The 21520-nt window shown below is 50.5% G+C and overlaps 1 protein-coding gene across 1 annotated transcript; it reads left to right on the forward strand.

Annotated features, from left to right (window-relative positions):
• The first annotated feature begins 1459 nt into the window (after positions 1-1459).
• On the forward strand, positions 1460-12776 carry lrrc23 (leucine rich repeat containing 23). The gene is made up of 9 exons (XM_029718263.1): positions 1460-1961; positions 2267-2379; positions 2577-2686; positions 3388-3508; positions 3685-3826; positions 5008-5138; positions 6599-6735; positions 11033-11237; positions 12436-12776. The coding sequence occupies exons 2-9, from the start codon at positions 2284-2286 to the stop codon at positions 12475-12477; spliced, it is 984 nt and encodes a 327-aa protein (XP_029574123.1). The 5' UTR covers positions 1460-1961; positions 2267-2283; the 3' UTR covers positions 12478-12776.
• The last annotated feature ends 8744 nt before the right edge of the window (positions 12777-21520 follow it).

Below are 21520 nucleotides of genomic sequence, written 5' to 3' on the forward strand. Positions count from 1 at the left end.
GAGGGGGGGGGGGGGGGGGGGGGGGGGGGGGGGGGGGGGGGGGTAGGAGGGTATTGCGTTTGCTGCTAGGCTCCTCAACCTCGGTGGTCGGGCTAGCAGGCTGCTCGGTGAGCTCTCCATCGGTCTCAACATGATGGTACACTGCTCTTGTCAGTGCCCAGACATTTTGGAATATCCACGCTGATCAAAGCATAGCCAACTAGATATAATTATTCAGTGAGACACTCCCTAAACTTAACGAAGCTAGCTGTAGCTGTCTGCAAAGGTGAACAATCTTTTTCCCTCTCTGTGAAAGAAAGAAAAAAACGGTCAATTTGACCCCGCTCTGGGATCCAATGAGCTGCCAAAACAAGGGATTGAAGGCCGTATCTTATGACATTGAATGGCTAGGTCCCCAAACAGAATGTATTTTTGGGGATTTTAAACTACAAAATATTACATTATTACTTACACCCTCCTACCCCCCTCAGATTATGAGCGTACACTGGCATATAGCCTCTGTTCTGGTCTGTGCTACTGGCAGGCTACACTGGCATATAGCCTCTGTTCTGGTCTGTGCTACTGGCAGGCTACACTGGCATATAGCCTCTGTTCCCCGTCTGTGCTACTGGCAGGCTACACTGGCATATAGCCTCTGTTCTGGTCTGTGCTACTGGCAGGCTACACTGGCATATAGACTCTGTTCCCGGTCTGTACTACTGGCAGGCTACACTGGCATATAGCCTCTGTTCTGGTCTGTGCTACTGGCAGGCTACACTGGCATATAGCCTCTGTTCTGGTCTGTGCTACTGGCAGGCTATACTGGCATATAGACTCTGTTACCGGTCTGGGCTACTGGCAGGTTACACTGGCATATAGCCTCTGTTCTGGTCTGTGCTACTGGCAGGCTACACTGGCATATAGACTCTGTTACCGGTCTGGGCTACTGGCAGGTTACACTGGCATATCGCCTCTGTTCTGGTCTGTGCTACTGGCAGGCTATACTGGCATATAGACTCTGTTCCCGGTCTGGGCTACTGGCAGGTTACACTGGCATATAGCCTCTGTTCTGGTCTGTGCTACTGGCAGGCTACACTGGCATATAGCCTCTGTTCTGGTCTGGGCTACTGGCAGGCTACACTGGCATATAGCCTCTGTTCTGGTCTGTACTACTGGCAGGCTACACTGGCAAAACTGAGCATGGTAATTAATATGCCATTTGTTATGTTTATGGTGAAACAAAACTGGGAGGGGGGGGGGGGGGGTGGGCGCACAAATTCTACCTGGGGGGTCCATGACCGGTTTTTGCCATCCCATAGTGCACCCTGGCTAGGAGTGTCCACATAGACTCGTCCTGATTGAACGCCACACAATTTCCAAGAAGGAGACAAGTTTCAATCACTGGTATACTGTTTGGAAGGCATTCATTCAGAGGGAATTACACATGGTAAAACATAAAAGTACTGTTGGTGTATTCTCACTTAGTGTGGTAAGTTTGACTGTGCATCGGAACAGAAGTGCTGTGCATGTATTTCTACATTACTGGTGGTTGTCTCAACATTGTGTTTCCCAAACATGGTTTTGCAAACAAGGTGTGGTTTAGAAAAGAGGAATTACATTGTGACAACAAAAAAATATTGGCAATCTTTACCTACACTGAGCAAAACACACTATTTGACTATTGCTGAATTGGTTCATACAAAAATAACTAAATTACATTCTGTGAGTGAAAAACATGACACTTGGTTTGGAAAGACTTGTCCCACATTATATAGCCCCTTTCAGTTGATGTTGATGTTATTACACAAACGCAATACATTTTATATAAACGTTTTTCCCGGTGTATGTATATAATCGTGGTTATATACAGGAAGATTTGACTTTGGTTACAAAATATTTTTCACTGAAAAAGAAAGATCCCGTCTGACAGCTGATGTTGTTTCCATGGAAACGACGACACAAGCCGTGGCTAACCCACTGAGGTAAATTACTTCTTTACAAAATATTGTCAACACTAACCTTTAAAAAAAAGTTGGATTAAACAACTAGTTAGCTAATTATATAGCTAATAAAAGTCTAACATTTTGGGGGGTAATCATGACCTGTACTATTTTTGGGGGATTGTGTTTGTTTGAGACCTTAGCTCGACAGGCTAGCTACGGTAACGTTACAGCGTTAGCTGCACTGGCTAACCCCCTATATAACGTCCTGCTAAATCAACAACACAAGTTTAATAAAACTAGCTGTAAAAATGTAAAGCACTTCTTACGCTGTAACGTTACCGTAGATTAAACGGAGAGCAGGATGTCGGAGGGAGAGGACCATGCGTGGCTGTCCGAGGGAGAGGAGGCTGCGAATGAGGAAGGACAGGAGGAAAATATGTCCGAGAAAGAGGACCAGGTGTATATTGACATTGTTTCGCTTTTTTTTGTTGTTGTTGATTATCGATCACATGGGTAACCTAATCCTACAATACATGTCAACGTGTAAACTGATAAGTCATCAATAAAATGTGATTTATTCTGATTCATTGATTCATGAATTCATTATTTCTGCTTCTGCTTAGCTGAGTTTTGTGTTGATGTGTCCGTCTCCAGATCGAGCCGTGTCCTCTCACCAAGGAAATTCTGATCCCGGGTCTGTCTCTTTTGTGTCGCACCGGGAACGGCCTGGCACACGCCTTCGTAAAGCTCGAACTGAAAGACAGGTGAGGTGAACACCACAGGACACAAAACACCTGGGGGTGCATCTCAAATGGCACCCTGTTCCATTTATAGTGCACTTGCCCTACTTTTGAACAGGGCCTATAGGGATGCTATTTGAGATGCAACCGGGCCCAGTCCCAAATCAACTGCTAGCCCTTAGGTTGGCCCCTAGCCTTTCATCCCTAGCCCCTAACCCAAGACAATTATTACATCTAAAATAATTGGATGGGTATATGCAGCAATGCAACTTACCCCGTCTCTCTCCCTCTCCCTCCCTACCCCGTCTCTCTCCCTCTGCCTCCCTACCCCGTCTCTCTCCCTGTGCCTCCCTACCCCGTCTCTCTCCCCCCTCTCTCTCCGCCTTCCCTCCCTCTCTTCCCCCTCTCTCTCCGCCTTCCCTCTCTCTCTCCCCCATCTCTCTCCCCCCTCCCTCCCTCTCTCTCCCCCCTCCCTCCCTCTCCCCCCTCCCTCTCTCTCTCCCCCCTCCCTCTCTCTCCCCCCCTCTCTCTCTCTCCCCCCTCCCTCTCTCTCCCCCCTCCCTCTCTCCCCCCCCTCTCTCTCTCCCCCCCTCCCTCTCTCTCTCCCCCCCTCTCTCTCTCCCCCCTCCCTCTCTCTCCCCCCTCTCTCTCTCCCCCCTCCCTCTCTCTCCCCCTTCTCTCTCTCTCTCCCCTCCCTCTCTCCCCCCTTCTCTCTCTCTCCCCAGGCGTCTGACGGACATAGCCCTGGTCAGCTCGTTTGTCCACCTGCGTTTCCTGGACGTGTCATCCAACCACCTCTCTGACCTTTCACCCCTGGCTGCCCTCACACAGCTGCTGTGGCTGAAGGCAAGGACCCAAATTGCACCATATTCCTCATATAGTGCAACATTTTGACCAGCGTCTTGGTATATAGGATTGTCTCCGTCCCAAATGAGTCCCAAATAAGGATACTCCCTCCTGTGTAAGACGGTGTAGCATTTTTCAATAAGAGAAAATATACAAATATCCTTTCCTCCCCCCAGGGCGATGGTAACATGGTGGCCGGGTTCAGAGGTCAGCCCCTGGGTCAGCTGACCTACCTACAGTGGCTGAGTCTGGCCCTGAACCGCCTCAGAGACCTGGAGGGCCTAGAAGGCCTCGCCCTGGAGAGCCTCAACCTCATTGGTCAGTCTGGGAGGGGGTGTGGGAGAGCCGTAACCTCATTGGTCAGTCTGGGAGGGGGTGTGGGAGAGCCTCAACATCATTGGTCAGTCAGGGATGGGGTGTGGGAGAGCCTCAACCTCATTGGTCAGTCTGGAAGAGGGTGTAGGAGAGCCTCAAAATCATCAGTCTGGGGAGAGGGTGTTGGAGAACCTCATTGGCCAGGATTGATCTATTGACATAGATTTAAGGTCTGAATGTGGCTGAGATAAAGTAACAGATCTTACAATCAGCGTACTGAGTTGACGGAATACAGACGGACCAACCACTACCTAGCATAGACCCATAAAGAATGATAGAGGACTCTTCTTTGTATCTGTCCCATTTTTGCGTCTGTTAGCGCATGGTCAGCGCCATTGAGGCCATCTCAATTTTGAAGTAGTACATTTTCTTCTAATCTAATATCTGCCATTTAGCAGACACTTTTATCCAAAGCGACTTACAGTCACGTATGGGTGGTCCTGGGAATCGAACCCACTACCCTGGTATTACAAGCACCATGCTCTACCAACTGAGCAGGTTGGTAAACATACTGCCACCTGTAGGATGGTGTTGTTTGAGCAGGTATAAAGCTACGGTTGGTGATTTACTGTCAACTACAGTTATGGAATGTTTGCTCATAAACATAATTCATTGGCTGATCCCTCCTGATAACCTGGATGGAATTATGTAACCTTTCCTTAACCCATAGGAAGTCCCACCCAGTTGACTACTTTAAAATGGTGGAAGCGCTGCCCATGTTAAAGCTGGCTTTTGAGCTCTAGAGTCCTCTATCTATCTCTATGGCATAGACAGAAAGACATGCCATTACCTACCATAGACAGACAGACAGACAGACAGACAGACAGACAGACAGACAGACAGACAGACAGACAGACAGACAGACATGTCTTATGTGTGTTCATAATATGATACCTGAGTGACTCAACAAAATCAACGGGGGTCCCCTGAGTGTCGAGGCCTGGGTCCGTAGGTTGAGTATGGCCGCTCTATGCAACGGTATCCAGAGGGTGTCTGTGTGTCGTTGCTAGGTAACGGTATCCAGAGGGTGTCTGTTTGTCGTTGCTAGGTAACGGTATCCAGAGGGTGTATGTGTGTCGTTGCTAGGTAACGGTATCCAGAGGGTGTCTGTGTGTCATTGCTAGGTAACGGTATCCAGAGAGTGTCGGGGCTACTGTACCATCACCTGACCAACCTGGTGACTCTGGAACTGAGAGGAAACAAACTGGAGACCACCGACGGAATCTACCTGCCCAACCTGCGACGCCTCTACCTGGTAACCTTTAACCCCTAACCCCTAACCATAACCTCTACCTGGTAACCCTTAACCCCTAACCATAACCTCTACCTGGTAACCCTTAACCTCTCACCATAACCTCTACCTGGTAACCTTTAACCCCTAACCCCTAACCATAACCTCTACCTGGTAACCCTTAACCTCTAACCATAACCTCTACCTGGTAACCCCTAACCTCTCACCATAACCTCTACCTGGTAACCTTTAACCCCTAACCATAACCTCTACCTGGTAACCCTTAACCTCTAACCATAACCTCTACCTGGTAACCCCTAACCTCTCACCATAACCTCTACCTGGTAACCTTTAACCCCTAACCCCTAACCTCTACCTGGTAACCTCTAACCCCTAACCATAACCTCTACCTGGTAACCCTTAACCCCTAACCTCTCACCATAACCTCTACCTGGTAACCTTTAACCCCTAACCATAACCTCTACCTGGTAACCTTTAACCCCTAACCATAACCTCTACCTGACCTTTCAACCCTAACTCTAACCTACACAGGCTCTACCTGACCTTTCAACCCTAACTCTAACCTACACAGGCTCTACCTGACCTTTCAACCCTAACTCTAACCTACACAGGCTCTACCTGACCTTTCAACCCTAACTCTAACCTACACAGGCTCTACCTCACCTTTCAACCCTAACTCCTAACCTACACAGGCTCTACCTGACCTTTCAACCCTAACTCTAACCTACACAGGCTCTACCTGACCTTTCAACCCTAACTCTAACCTACACAGGCTCTACCTGACCTTTCAACCCTAACTCTAACCTACACAGGCTCTACCTGACCTTTCAACCCTAACTCTAACCTACACAGGCTCTACCTGACCTTTCAACCCTAACTCTAACCTACACAGGCTCTACCTGACCTTTCAACCCTAACTCTAACCTACACAGGCTCTACCTGACCTTTCAACCCTAACTCTAACCTACACAGGCTCTACCTGACCTTTCAACCCTAACGCTAACCTACACAGGCTCTACCTGACCTTTCACCCTAACTCTAACCTACACAGGCTCTACCTGACCTTTCAACCTAACTCTAACCTACACAGGCTCTACCTGACCTTTCAACCCTAACTCTAACCTACACAGGCTCTACCTGACCTTTCAACCCTAACTCTAACCTACACAGGCTCTACCTGACCTTTCAACCCTAACTCTAACCTACACAGGCTCTACCTGACCTTTCAACCCTAACTCTAACCTACACAGGCTCTACCTGACCTTTCAACCCTAACTCTAACCTACACAGGCTCTACCTGACCTTTCAACCCTAACTCTAACCTATACAGGCTCTACCTGGTAACTTTCATTCTTTCACCCATAACCCCAACTGATTCCTGGTTCTAACCTTTCACCTGTCACTTACCTCAGTTTAATTCTTACCTCTAACCACGTGACCTATAACCTCTGACCCCTGTGCAGGCCCAGAATACTATCAAGCGCCTGGAGGGTCTGGGTAAGCTGGAGCGTCTGACCACCCTGCACCTCCGAGACAACCAACTGGAGACTCTAGACGGCATCAGTCCCAACATGAAGTCCCTGCAGTACCTCAACATCAGGTAGGCATCAGTCCCTGCAGTACCTCAACATCAGGTAGGCATCAGTCCCTGCAGTACCTCAACATCAGGTAGGCATCAGTCCCAACATGAAGTCCCTGCAGTACCTCAACATCAGGTAGACATCAGTCCCTGCAGTACCTCAACATCAGGTAGGCATCAGTCCCTGCAGTACCTCAACATCAGGTAGACATCAGTCCCTGCAGTACCTCAACATCAGGTAGGCATCAGTCCCTGCAGTACCTCAACATCGTCAACTGGCCTTCACTAGACATCTGACAGATGAATGTATAAATACTTCCCTTCCCTCAGCAGGCTACTGCATCATAGCACCCCTCCATCTCCCCTCCCCTCCATCTCCCCTCCATCTCCCCTCCTTCTCCCCTCCATCTCCCCTCCATCTCCCCTCCTCCTCCCCTCCATCTCCCCTCCATCTCCCCTCCTCCTCCCCTCCATCTCCCCTCCTCCTCCCCTCCATCTCCCCTCCATCTCCCCTCCATCTCCCCTCCATCTCCCCTCCTCCTCCCCTCCATCTCCCCTCCCCTCCATCCCTCCTCCATCTCCCCTCCTCCTTCCCTCCTCCTCCCCTCCTTCTCCCCTCCATCTCCCCTCCATCTCCCCTCCTCCTCCCCTCCATCTCCCCTTCATCTCCCCTCCATCTCCCCTCCCCTCCATCTCCCCTCCATCTCCCCTCCTTCTCCCCTCCTCCTCCCCTCCTTCTCCCCTCCTCCTCCCCTCCATCTCCCCTCCTTCTCCCCTCCATCTCCCCTCCATCTCCCCTCCATCTCCCCTTCATCTCTCCTCCATCTCCCCTCCTCCTCCCCTCCATCTCCCCTCCCCTCCATCTCCCCTCCTTCTCCCCTCCTCCTCCCCTCCTTCTCCCCTCCTCCTCCCCTCCATCTCCCCTTCATCTCCCCTCCATCTCCCCTCCTTCTCCCCTCCATCTCCCCTTCATCTCCCCTCCATCTCCCCTCCATCTCCCCTCCTTCTCCCCTCCATCTCCCCTCCATCTCCCCTCCCCTCCATCTCCCTCCATCTCCCCTCCATCTCCCCTCCTTCTCCCCTCCTCCTCCCCTCCATCTCCCCTCCATCTCCCCTCCATCTCCCCTCCTTCTCCCCTCCATCTCCCCTCCATCTCCCCTCCTTCTCCCCTCCATCTCCCCTCCATCTCCCCTCCATCTCCCCTCCTCCACCCCTCCATCTCCCCTCCATCTCCCCTTCATCTCCCCTCCATCTCCCCTCCATCTCCCCTCCTCCACCCCTCCTTCTCCCTCCATCTCCCCTCCATCTCCCCTCCTCCACCCCTCCTCCTCCCCTCCATCTCCCTCCATCTCCCCTCCATCTCCCCTCCTTCTCCCCTCCTCCTCCCCTCCATCTCCCCTCCATCTCCCTCCTTCTCCCCTCCATCTCCCCTCCATCTCCTCTCCATCTCCCCTCCATCTCCCCTCCATCTCCCCTCCATCTCCCCTCCCCTCCATCTCCCCTCCTTCTCCCCTCCATCTCCCCTCCATCTCCCCTCCATCTCCCCTCCCCTCCATCTCACCTCCATCTCCCCTCCATCTCCCCTCCCCTCCATCTCCCCTCCTTCTCCCCTCCATCTCCCCTCCTTCTCCCCTCCATCTCCCTCCCCTCCATCTCCCCTCCATCTCCCCTCCATCTCCCCTTCATCTCCCCTCCATCTCCCCTCCATCTCCCCTCCCCTCCATCTCCCCTCCATCTCCCCTCCTTCTCCCCTCCATCTCCCTCCATCTCCCCTCCATCTCCCCTCCATCTCCCCTCCTCCTCCCCTCCATCTCCCCTCCATCTCCCCTCCATCTCCCCTCCTTCTCCCCTCCATCTCCCCTCCATCTCCCCTCCTTCTCCCCTCCATCTCCCCTCCATCTCCCCTCCATCTCCCCTCCTTCTCCCCTCCATCTCCCCTCCATCTCCCCTCCTCCACCCCTCCTTCTCCCCTCCATCTCCCCTCCATCTCCCCTCCATCTCCCCTCCTCCACCCCTCCTCCTCCCCTCCATCTCCCTCCATCTCCCCTCCATCTCCCCTCCTTCTCCCCTCCTTCTCCCCTCCATCTCCCTCCTTCTCCCCTCCATCTCCCCTCCATCTTCCCTCCCCTCCATCTCACCTCCATCTCCCCTCCATCTCCCCTCCTTCTCCCCTCCATCTCCCCTCCTTCTCCCCTCCATCTCCCCTCCCCTCCATCTCCCCTCCATCTCCCCTTCATCTCCCCTCCATCTCCCCTCCATCTCCCCTCCATCTCCCCTCCTCCTCCCCTCCATCTCCCCTCTATCTCCCCTCCATCTCCCCTCCATCTCCCCTCCATCTCCCCTCCTTCTCCCCTCCATCTCCCCTCCATCTCCCCTCCTTCTCCCCTCCATCTCCCCTCCATCTCCCTCCTCCACCCCTCCATCTCCCCTCCATCTCCCCTTCATCTCCCCTCCATCTCCCCTCCATCTCCCCTCCTCCACCCCTCCTTCTCCCCTCCATCTCCCCTCCATCTCCCCTCCTCCACCCCTCCCCTCCATCTCCTCCATCTCCCCTCCATCTCCCCTCCTTCTCCCCTCCTCCTCCCCTCCATCTCCCCTCCATCTCCCCTCCATCTCCCCTCCTTCTCCCTCCATCTCCCCTCCATCTCCTCTCCATCTCCCTCCATCTCCCCTCCATCTCCCCTCCCCTCCATCTCCCCTCCATCTCCCCTCCATCTCCCCTCCATCTCCCCTCCCCTCCATCTCACCTCCATCTCCCCTCCATCTCCCCTCCCCTCCATCTCCCCTCCTTCTCCCTCCATCTCCCTCCTTCTCCCCTCCATCTCCCCTCCCCTCCATCTCCCCTCCATCTCCCCTCCATCTCCCCTTCATCTCCCCTCCATCTCCCCTCCCCTCCATCTCCCCTCCATCTCCCCTCCATCTCCCCTCCTTCTCCCCTCCATCTCCCTCCATCTCCCCTCCATCTCCCCTCCTTCTCCCCTCCTCCTCCCCTCCATCTCCCCTCCATCTCCCCTCCTTCTCCCCTCCATCTCCCCTCCATCTCCCCTCCTTCTCCCCTCCATCTCCCCTCCATCTCCCCTCCATCTCCCCTCCTCCACCCCTCCATCTCCCCTCCATCTCCCCTCCATCTCCCCTCCATCTCCCCTCCTTCTCCCCTCCATCTCCCCTCCATCTCCCCTCCATCTCCCCTCCTCCACCCCTCCATCTCCCCTCCATCTCCCCTCCATCTCCCCTCCTCCACCCCTCCTCTTCCCCTCCATCTCCCTCCATCTCCCCTCCATCTCCCCTCCTTCTCCCCCTCCATCTCCCCTCCATCTCCCCTCCTTCTCCCCTCCATCTCCCCTCCATCTCCCCTCCATCTCCCCTCCATCTCCCTCCTTCTCCCCTCCATCTCCCCTCCATCTCCCCTCCCCTCCATCTCCCCCTCCATCTCCCCTTCATCTCCCCTCCATCTCCCCTCCATCTCCCCTCCATCTCCCCTCCTCCTCCCCTCCATCTCCCCTCCATCTCCCCTCCATCTTCCCTCCATCTCCCCTCCATCTCCCCTCCATCTCCCTCCATCTCCCCTCCTCCTCCCCTCCATCTCCCCTCCATCTCCCCTCCATCTCCCCTCCATCTCCCCTCCTTCTCCCCTCCATCTCCCCTCCTCCACCCCTCCTTCTCCCCTCCATCTCCCCTCCATCTCCCCTTCATCTCCCCTCCATCTCCCCTCCTTCTCCCCTCCATCTCCCCTCCATCTCCCCTCCTCCACCCCTCCTTCTCCCCTCCATCTCCCCTCCATCTCCCCTCCATCTCCCCTCCTCCCCCCTCCTCTTCCCCTCCATCTCCCTCCATCTCCCCTCCATCTCCCCTCCTTCTCCCCTCCTTCTCCCCTCCATCTCCCCTCCTTCTCCCCTCCATCTCCCCTCCATCTCCCCTCCCCTCCATCTCACCTCCATCTCCCCTCCATCTCCCCTCCCCTCCATCTCCCCTCCTTCTCCCCTCCATCTCCCCTCCCCTCCATCTCCCCTCCATCTCCCCTTCATCTCCCCTCCATCTCCCCTCCTCCTCCCCTCCATCTCCCCTCCATCTTCCCTCCATCTCCCCTCCATCTCCCCTCCATCCCCCCTTCTTCTCCCCTCCATCTCGTGTGGTCCCGTGTGGCTCAGTTGGTAGAGCATGGTGTTTACAACGCCAGGGTTGTGGGTTGGATTCCCACGGGGGACCAGTACGGAGAAGAAAAAAAGATTGTATGAAATGTATGCATTCACTACTGTAAGTTGCTCTGGATAAGAGCGTCTGCTAAATGACTAAAATGTAATGTTCCTCTCCCCTCCAGGGGTAACCTGGTGTCTGCCCAGCGTGCCTTGCGTAGTCTGGTCGGTGTATCCAGGACACTGCGAGCGCTGGTCCTGGCTGAAAACCCTCTCGTGGAGACGGAGGACTATCGTCTGTGTGTCCTGAGCCGCCTGCCGTTGCTGGAGCGCCTCGACAAGGAACCCATCTCCCCCGAGGAGAAGTCTGAGGCACAGGAGAAACTCAGGGTATAAAACACACGCACGTACAGGAGAAACTCAGGGTATAAAACACACGCACGCACAGGAGAAACTCAGGGTATAAAACACACGCACGCACAGGAGAAACTCAGGGTATAAAACTGTAGTATAATGATGTTGTTTCCTCTGTCTCTCTCTGTAGTATAATGATGTTGTTTCCTCTGTCTCTCTCTGTAGTATAATGATGTTGTTTCCTCTGTCTCTCTCTGTAGTATAATGATGTTGTTTCTCTCTGTAGTATAATGATGTTGTTTCCTCTGTCTCTCTCTGTAGTATAATGATGTTGTTTCCTCTGTCTCTCTCTGTAGTATAATGATGTTGTTTCCTCTGTCTCTCTCTGTAGTATAATGATGTTGTTTCCTCTGTCTCTCTCTGTAGTATAATGATGTTGTTTTCTCTGTCTCTCTCTGTAGTATGATGATGTTGTTTCCTCTGTCTCTCTCTGTAGTATAATGATGTTGTTTCTCTCTCTGTAGTATAATGATGTTGTTTCCTCTGTCTCTCTCTGTAGTATAATGATGTTGTTTCCTCTGTCTCTCTCTGTAGTATAATGATGTTGTTTCCTCTGTCTCTCTCTGTAGTATAATGATGTTGTTTCCTCTGTCTCTCTGTAGTATAATGATGTTGTTTCCTCTGTCTCTCTCTGTAGTATAATGATGTTGTTTCCTCTGTCTCTCTCTGTAGTATAATGATGTTGTTTTCTCTGTCTCTCTCTGTAGTATGATGATGTTGTTTCCTCTGTCTCTCTCTGTAGTATAATGATGTTGTTTCTCTCTCTGTAGTATAATGATGTTGTTTCCTCTGTCTCTCTCTGTAGTATAATGATGTTGTTTCCTCTGTCTCTCTCTGTAGTATAATGATGTTGTTTCCTCTGTCTCTCTCTGTAGTATAATGATGTTGTTTCCTCTGTCTCTCTCTGTAGTATAATGATGTTGTTTCTCTCTGTAGTATAATGATGTTGTTTCCTCTGTCTCTCTCTGTAGTATAATGATGTTGTTTCCTCTGTCTCTCTCTGTAGTATAATGATGTTGTTTCCTCTGTCTCTCTCTGTAGTATAATGATGTTGTTTCTCTCTCTGTAGTATAATGATGTTGTTTCCTCTGTCTCTCTCTGTAGTATAATGATGTTGTTTCCTCTGTCTCTCTCTGTAGTATAATGATGTTGTTTCCTCTGTCTCTCTCTGTAGGAGTTTAAGGATGAGGCAGCTGTTGAGGCAGAGGAATACTAACTCACCATCACCCAGTCACTCCTCTCCCAGTCACTCCTCACCCAGTCACTCCTCTCCCAGTCACTCCTCTCCCGGTCACTCCTCACCCAGTCACTCCTCTCCCAGTCACTCCTCACCCAGTCACTCCTCTCCCAGTCACTCCACCAGTCCACATCCAAGTCCTACATAGATCCTTGTGTGTGTGTGGAGACAGACTAGCTAGTTAAATGTATTCCTGGTATATTAACCAAAGGAGATTGTGTTTATAGACAACTACAGACGCTCTATTTTCAAAACAATAAACATTCATTGATTTGGTATAAATGTTTATCTTTGTCTTTGATAGTATTACACATGTCTTGGTTTGAAAGTCATAGCATTTGAGATGTTAGTTTGACCCAATTACCATATTTTAAGTAGATGCAGCGGGGCACGGTTTGAGGACACACACACAGAGAGACACACACAGAGAAACACACAAAGAGACACACACACAGAGACAGAGACAGAGACACACACACACACAGAGACACACACACAAAGAGACACACACACACACACACACACACAGAGACACACACACAAAGAGACACACACACACACACACAAAGAGAAACACACAAAGAGACACACACACACAGAGACACACACCCCCACAGAGACACACACACACACAAAGAGACACACACAGAGACACACACACACAGAGAGAAACACACACACAGAGACACACACAGAGACACACACACACACAGAGACACACACAGAGACACACACAGAGACACACACACACAAAGAGAAACACACACAGAGAGACACACACACACACACACAAAGAGAAACACACACACACAGAGACACACACCCCCACAGAGACACACACACACAGAGACACACACACACACAAGGAGACACACACACACAGAGAGACACACACAGAGACACACACACACACAGAGAGACACACACACAGAGACACACACAGAGACACACACACACACAGAGACACACACACACACAGAGACACACACAGAGACACACACACACACAGAGACACACACAGAGACACACACAGAGACACACACACACACACACACAGAGACACACACAGAGACACACACACAGAGACACACACAAACACAGAGACACACACAGAGACACACACAGAGACACACAAAGTGACACACACAGAGACACACAGAGTGAATATTTCAGTAGTGTGTGTGCGCTCCAGGAGTAAAGTTACCCAGACCTGGAGGAGTTAAGCTGTAAACAGCGCTGTGTCATCACACCTATTATTCTGTTTGTCCTGAGTTAGGATGAGATGGCAAAATCACTCCTTCACTTCCCTGTTGGCAAGCCGCCTGTCTTCTGCTAGCCTCGCTCAGACTGGCTTAAAGAGACAGTGCAACATATTTGAACAGCTAGTAGGTGTAATGATATCGAATCTAATTTTATTGATGCTTGGTAAAACAACAGGTGTGGACTAACAGTGAAATGCTTCCTTACGGGTCCTTCTCAACAATGCAGAGAGAAAGCAGCAGGTAGCCTAGTGGTTAGAGTGGAGGGGAGGCAGGTAGTCTAGTGGTTAGAGTGGAGGGGTGGCAGGTAGCCTAGTGGTTAGAGTGGAGGGGCAGCAGGTAGTCTAGTGGTTAGAGTGGAGGGGCGGCAGGTAGCCTAGCGGTTAGAGTGGAGGGGCGGCAGGTAGTCTAGTGGTTAGAGTGGAGGGGCGGCAGGTAGCCTAGCGGTTAGAGTGGAGGGGCTGCAGGTAGTCTAGTGGTTAGAGTGGAGGGGCGGCAGGTAGTCTAGTGGTTAGAGTGGAGGGGCGGCAGGTAGTCTAGTGGTTAGAGTGGAGGGGCGGCAGGTAGCCTAGTGGTTAGAGTGGAGGGGCAGCAGGTAGTCTAGTGGTTAGAGTGGAGGGGCGGCAGGTAGTCTAGTGGTTAGAGTGGAGGGGCGGCAGGTAGCCTAGCGGTTAGAGTGGAGGGGCTGCAGGTAGTCTAGTGGTTAGAGTGGAGGGGCGGCAGGTAGTCTAGTGGTTAGAGTGGAGGGGCGGCAGGTAGCCTAGCGGTTAGAGTGGAGGGGCTGCAGGTAGTCTAGTGGTTAGAGTGGAGGGGCGGCAGGTAGTCTAGTGGTTAGAGTGGAGGGGCGGCAGGTAGCCTAGTGGTTAGAGTGGAGGGGCGGCAGGTAGTCTAGTGGTTAGAGTGGAGGGGCGGCAGGTAGTCTAGTGGTTAGAGTGGAGGGGCGGCAGGTAGTCTAGTGGTTAGAGTGTAGGGGAGGCAGGTAGTCTAGTGGTTAGAGTGTAGAGGTGGCAGGTAGCCTAGTGGTTAGAGTGTAGGGGCGGCAGGTAGCCTAGTGGTTAGAGTGGAGGGGCGGCAGGTAGCCTAGTGGTTAGAGTATAGGGGCGGCAGGTAGCCTAGTGGTTAGAGTGGAGGGGTGGCAGGTAGCCTAGTGGTTAGAGTGGAGGGGAGGCAGGTAGCCTAGTGGTTAGAGTGGAGGGGCGGCAGGTAGTCTAGTGGTTAGAGTGGAGGGGCGGCAGGTAGTCTAGTGGTTAGAGTGGAGGGGCGGCAGGTAGCCTAGTGGTTAGAGTGGAGGGGCAGCAGGTAGTCTAGTGGTTAGAGTGGAGGGGCAGCAGGTAGCCTAGTGGTTAGAGTGTAGGGGCGGCAGGTAGCCTAGTGGTTAGAGTGTAGGGGAGGCTGGTAGTCTAGTGGTTAGAGTGGAGGGGAGGCAGGTAGCCTAGTGGTTAGAGTGGAGGGGCGGCAGGTAGTCTAGTGGTTAGAGTGGAGGGGCGGCAGGTAGTCTAGTGGTTAGAGTGGAGGGGCGGCAGGTAGTCTAGTGGTTAGAGTGGAGGGGCGGCAGGTAGTCTAGTGGTTAGAGTGGAGGGGCGGCAGGTAGCCTAGTGGTTAGAGTGGAGGGGCGGCAGGTAGTCTAGTGGTTAGAGTGGAGGGGCGGCAGGTAGCCTAGTGGTTAGAGTGGAGGGGCGGCAGGTAGCCTAGTGGTTAGAGTGGAGGGGCGGCAGGTAGCCTAGTGATTAGAGTGGAGGGGCGGCAGGTAGTCTAGTGGTTAGAGTGGAGGGGCGGCAGGTAGTCTAGTGGTTAGAGTGGAGGGGCGGCAGGTAGTCTAGTGGTTAGAGTGGAGGGGCGGCAGGTAGTCTAGTGGTTATAGCGTAGGGGGGGCAGGTAGCCTAGTGGTTAGAGTGGAGGGGCGGCAGGTAGCCTAGTGGTTAGAGTGTAGGGGCGGCAGGTAGCCTAGTGGTTAGAGTGTAGGGGAGGCAGGTAGCCTAGTGGTTAGAGTGTAGGGGGAGGCAGGTAGCCTAGTGGTTAGAGTGTAGGGGCGGCAGGTAGTCTAGTGGTTAGAGTGGAGGGGTGGCAGGTAGTCTAGTGGTTAGAGTGGAGGGGCGGCAGGTAGTCTAGTGGTTAGAGTGGAGGGGCGGCAGGTAGCCTAGTGGTTAGAGTGGAGGGGCGGCAGGTAGCCTAGTGGTTAGAGTGGAGGGGCGGCAGGTAGCCTAGTGATTAGAGTGGAGGGGCGGCAGGTAGTCTAGTGGTTAGAGTGGAGGGGCGGCAGGTAGTCTAGTGGTTAGAGTGGAGGGGCGGCAGGTAGTCTAGTGGTTAGAGTGGAGGGGCGGCAGGTAGTCTAGTGGTTAGAGCGTAGGGGGGGCAGGTAGCCTAGTGGTTAGAGTGGAGGGGCGGCAGGTAGCCTAGTGGTTAGAGTGTAGGGGCGGCAGGTAGCCTAGTGGTTAGAGTGTAGGGGAGGCAGGTAGCCTAGTGGTTAGAGTGTAGGGGGAGGCAGGTAGCCTAGTGGTTAGAGTGTAGGGGCGGCAGGTAGTCTAGTGGTTAGAGTGGAGGGGTGGCAGGTAGTCTAGTGGTTAGAGTGTTGGACCAGTAACCGAAAGGTTGCTAGATTGAATCCCCGAGCTGACAAGGTACAAATCTGTTGTTCTGCCCCTGAACAAGGCAGTTAACCCACTGTTCCTAGGCCGTCATTGAAAATAAGAATTTGTTCTTAACTGACTTGCCTTTTTAAATGAAGGTTAAATAAAATTAATAAAGAGAGATAAATAATAGAAACAGATACCAATCACATGGGACAATAGTTTAGGGTCTCATCACCAAATGCCCAATTATGTTTCACAGACAGTCTCTTAGCAGTGAGAGGAGACTAGGACTGCAGACAGTCTCTTAGCAGTGAGAGGAGACTAGGACTGCAGACAGTCTCTTAGCAGTGAGAGGAGACTAGGACTGCAGACAGTCTCTTAGCAGTGAGAGGAGACTAGGACTGCAGACAGTCTCTTAGCAGTGAGAGGAGACTAGGACTGCAGACAGTCTCTTAGCAGTGAGAGGAGACTAGGACTGCAGACAGTCTCTTAGCAGTGAGAGGAGACTAGGACTGCAGACAGTCTCTTAGCAGTGAGAGGAGACTAGGACTGCAGACAGTCTCTTAGCAGTGAGAGGAGACTAGGACTGCAGACAGTCTCTTAGCAGTGAGAGGAGACTAGGACTGCAGACAGTCTCTTAGCAGTGAGAGGAGACTAGGACTGCAGACAGTCTCTTAGCAGTGAGAGGAGACTAGGACTGCAGACAGTCTCTTAGCAGTGAGAGGAGACTAGGACTGCAGACAGTCTCTTAGCAGTGAGAGGAGACTAGGACTGCAGACAGTCTCTTAGCAGTGAGAGGAGACTAGGACTGCAGACAGTCTCGTAGCAGTGAGAGGAGACTAGGACTGCAGACAGTCTCTTAGCAGTGAGAGGAGACTAGGACTGCAGACAGTCTCTTAGCAGTGAGAGGAGACTAGGACTGCAGACAGTCTCGTAGCAGTGAGAGGAGACTAGGACTGCAGACAGTCTCTTAGCAGTGAGAGGAGACTAGGACTGCAGACAGTCTCTTAGCAGTGAGAGGAGACTAGGACTGCAGACAGTCTCGTAGCAGTGAGAGGAGACTAGGACTTCAGACAGTCTCTTAGCACCAATTTGCACTATCGTTTGTAAATTTGTAAAAATTGCCTTTTCAAGAACAGTTTTTACAGAATAATAATTCTACAATGTTTTGATGCCTTTCAGTTCATTGACCTTATGTGAATTCCACATTTTCTTCTAGAATTATTATGCTGTTAACACTAATGTTCCCATCATGGGGATTGGAATTTGCATAATTTCAAAGATTTTGGGGTTCACCACTTCCTCTCAGATCATTGTCTGCCAGAACGATTTCCTTCACAAGTTGCACGACTGCATTTCCCTCCAATGAGTGGGAGTGGCCGGGGCAGAGTGAGAAGCCCCTCACCATGTCCACGGAACGGGACGGGCTTGGTTGTCGCCCACCACATTTTCATTTGCGGAGGCTTTTCAGACAGACAATCGTTTGGCAGAAGTGGGTTCATATAGCTCAGTGTGTTCGCCTGGGCAGTACAAAAACTTTTGAAACTTTGCAGAAAGAAGTTGCATAAAGTACAACTGACATGATTCCTTAGAGTCAGAGCGATATGTTTGTTCTACATAATAAATGTGTATCTGAACGTTGTGTCTGTCCATCCTGCTGAACTTGGTCCTGGTACCTACTCCATTGTCCCGACCTATGTGAAACTAGCCACAATAACGATTAGCCACAATAGTGGAATTTGCGGTTTGCCTTCAGAATAAACATCCCTCGTTGAAAGTGATGTAAACGGACATAAATAGTAGAATCATGCCATATGATAATGCTAAACAAGGCTGGAATGTTGTTACATAATTTAAGATGAAATACAATAATTAATTACAGTAATTGGTTAATTAGTTTGACAATAAACAGAAAAAAACGGTTGAAATCCCACAGTGGATTTATTAGACTGTATAATTACATTGGGGGCATACTTATATGCACTGTACAGCCTTACCTATGGACTGTGCACACATGTAGAGTTTACATAAACATTAGCATTTTATCTCTATTGCAGGACTCTTAAACAACTGTGAAATGAGCCACATTAGCTCTGAATGTTCAATACAAATAGTAGGTTGACTGGTGAGCTAATGTGGCTCATTTCACAGTTGTTTAAGAGTTAGTTGTGTTCTGTGGGTGTCACTGAGTAAACTGATACCACATTACATGTGTACACAGTCCATAGGTAAGGTCTTACTCACATCGGCCGCGGAGAGCGTGTTCACACAGTCTTCTGGTACAGCTGGTGCTCTCATGCATGTTTCAGTGTTATTTGCCTCGAAGCGAGCATAGAAGTAGTTTAGCTCGTCCAGTAGGCTTGTGTCACTGGGCAGCTCTCGGCTGTGCTTCCCTTTGTAGTCTGTAATGGTTTACAGGCCCTGCCACATCCGATGTGCGTCAGAGCTGGTGTAGTGCGATTTAATCTTAGTCCTGTATTGACACTTTGCCTGTTTGATGGTTCGTCGGAGGGCATAGCGGGATTTCTTATAAGCTTCCGGGTTAGAGTCCCGCTCCTTGAAAGCGGCAGCTCTAGCCTTTAGCTCAGTGCGGATGCTGCCTGTAATCCATGGCTTCTGGTTGGGATATGTACGTACGGTCACTGTGGGGACGACGTCATCGATGCACTTATTGATGAAGCCAGTGACTGATGTGGTGTACTCCTCAATGCCATCGGAGGAATCCCGGAACATATTCCAGTCTGTGCTAGCAAAACAGTCCTGTAGCGTAGCATCTGCTTCATCTGACCACTTTTTTATTGATCTAGTCACTGGTGCTTCCTGCTTTAGTTTTTGCTTGTAAGCGGGAATCAGGAGGATAGAATTATGGTCAGATTTACCAAATGGAGGGCGAGGGAGAGTTTTGTATGCGTCTCTGTGTGTGGAGTAAAGGTGGTCCAGAGTTTTTTTCCCCTTTTTCCCCCCCAAATTGCACATTTAACATGTTGATAGAAATTAGGTAAAACAGATTTAAGTTTCCCTGCATTAAAGTCCCCGGTTACTAGGAGCGTCGCCTCTGGGTGAGCGTTTTCTTGTTTGCTTATGGCGGAATACAGCTCATTCAATGCTATCTTAGTGCCAGCCTCTGACTGTGGTGGTATGTAAACAGCTACAAAGAATATAGACGAAAACTCTCTAGGTAGATAGTGTGGTCTGCAGCTTATCATGAGAAACTCTAACTCAGGCGAGCAATGGCTTGAGACTTCCTTAGATATCGTGCACCAGCTGTTGTTTACAAAAATACGTAGACCGCCGCCCCTTGTCTTACCAGACGCCGCTGTTCTATCCTGCCGGTACAGCGTATAACCAGCCAGCTGTATGTTGATATTGTCGTCGTTCAGCCACGACTTCGTGAAGCATAAGATGTTACAGTTTTTAATGTTCCGTTGGTAGTTTAATCTTCCCAATAACTCGTCCATTTTATTGTCCAAAGATTGCATGTTTTGCAATCGAGCAGAATTGAGAGGAGTGGGGGTTTATTCGATCGGGTGCAGGCCAGGCAGCAGGCTGTTAGCCAGCCTGCCAGCTTAGTGGAGTCTGCCATGAGCACAGTCAGCGTAGTCAGCTCAGCTTTCCCCATTGAGACCGTGTCTGTGCCTCGATCTAGGTTGGGCAAAATTAAAAATGCCGGTGTTCGCTTTAGTAATCTCACTAGTATAAAGACCTCCTCCATTCCTGCCATTATTGAAAGAGATTGTGATACTTCACATCTCAAAATTGGGTTACTTAATGTTAGATCCCTCACTTCCAAGGCAGTTATAGTCAATGAACTAATCACTGATCATAATCTTGATGTAATTGGCCTGACTGAAACATGGCTTAAGCCTGATGAATTTACTGTGTTAAATGAGGCCTAACCCCCTGGTTACACTAGTGACCATACCCCCCGTGCATCCGGCAAAGGCGGAGGTGTTGCTAACATCTACGATGGCAAATTTCAATTTACAAAAAAAAAAACAATGACGTTTTCGTCTTTTGAGCTTCTAGTCATGAAATCTATGCAGCCTACTCACTCACTTTTTTTTCGTGAAAGACACCTGGGGCAGAACACCTGTTCTGCCAGTCACATTCTGTTAAAGGTCCCCAAAGCACACACATCCCTGGGTCGCTCGTCTTTTCAGTTCGCTGCAGCTAGCGACTGGAACGAGCTGCAACAAACACTCAAACTGGACAGTTTTATCTCCATCTCTTCATTCAAAGACTCAATCATGGACACTCTTACTGACAGTTGTGGCTGCTTTGTGTGATGTATTGTTGTCTCTACCTTCTTGCCCTTTGTGCTGTTGTCTGTCCCCAAGAATGTTTGTACCCTGTTTTGTGCTGCTAACATGTTGTGTTGCTACCATGTTGTTGTCATGTGTTGCTGCTATGCTATGTTGTCCTAGGTCTCTCTTTATGTCCTGTTGTGTTGTCTCTCTTGTTGTGATGTGTGATTTGTCCTATATTTTTATTTATTTTATTTTTAATCCCAGCCCCCATCATTTTGTCTTTTGGTAGGCCGTCATTGTAAATAAGAATTTGTTCTTAACTGACTTGCCTGGTTAAATAAATAAAAAATAAAATAAGAAAATTGTAGAAATTGTCTGGGTTTAGCCATTTGTGGCTGTAGTAACTATGACGACCAGCTAGATTGTTGTCTGTATTCTCCTGACTGTTTGTAATGTTTGTATACTCCGTTGTTTACATGTTGTTTTCTCTGTATTGTTTATTTTGAATTGCTTTAAAGATGCACTATGCAAAAATCACCCCCCAAAAATTATAAAAAATATATAATAGTTTGGCTTATTTTCAGTTTGTGACAAAACAAGCAAATTTAGTGCAGGAAATCATTGTACCATCCAAACTGCTATTTTCCATAACCAAAAATATTGTATTTTCAGCTGTTTGAAGCTGATGTACAAAAACGCAAAAAATAAACATAAGAAAGGAAAGCATAGAAATAGCTCACATAGAACAGATCGACCGCTTCTTAGACTTGCTTTCAATGAGAATGACATATCTATAACACATTTCTATGTGAATTTGGTCGAGTCACCCAAAAAGTTATATCAGAGATTTATTTGCTCATTGTTCTATCTGCGGTTACATATTAGATGCTGGTTCCTGGTCTTTTGAAAACGTCAATTGAAAAGTCACCTGAAACTTGACAGGAAT

Source organism: Salmo trutta, chromosome 28 (assembly GCF_901001165.1).
Source record: "Salmo trutta chromosome 28, fSalTru1.1, whole genome shotgun sequence".
NCBI classification, from domain to species: Eukaryota; Metazoa; Chordata; class Actinopteri; order Salmoniformes; family Salmonidae; genus Salmo; species Salmo trutta.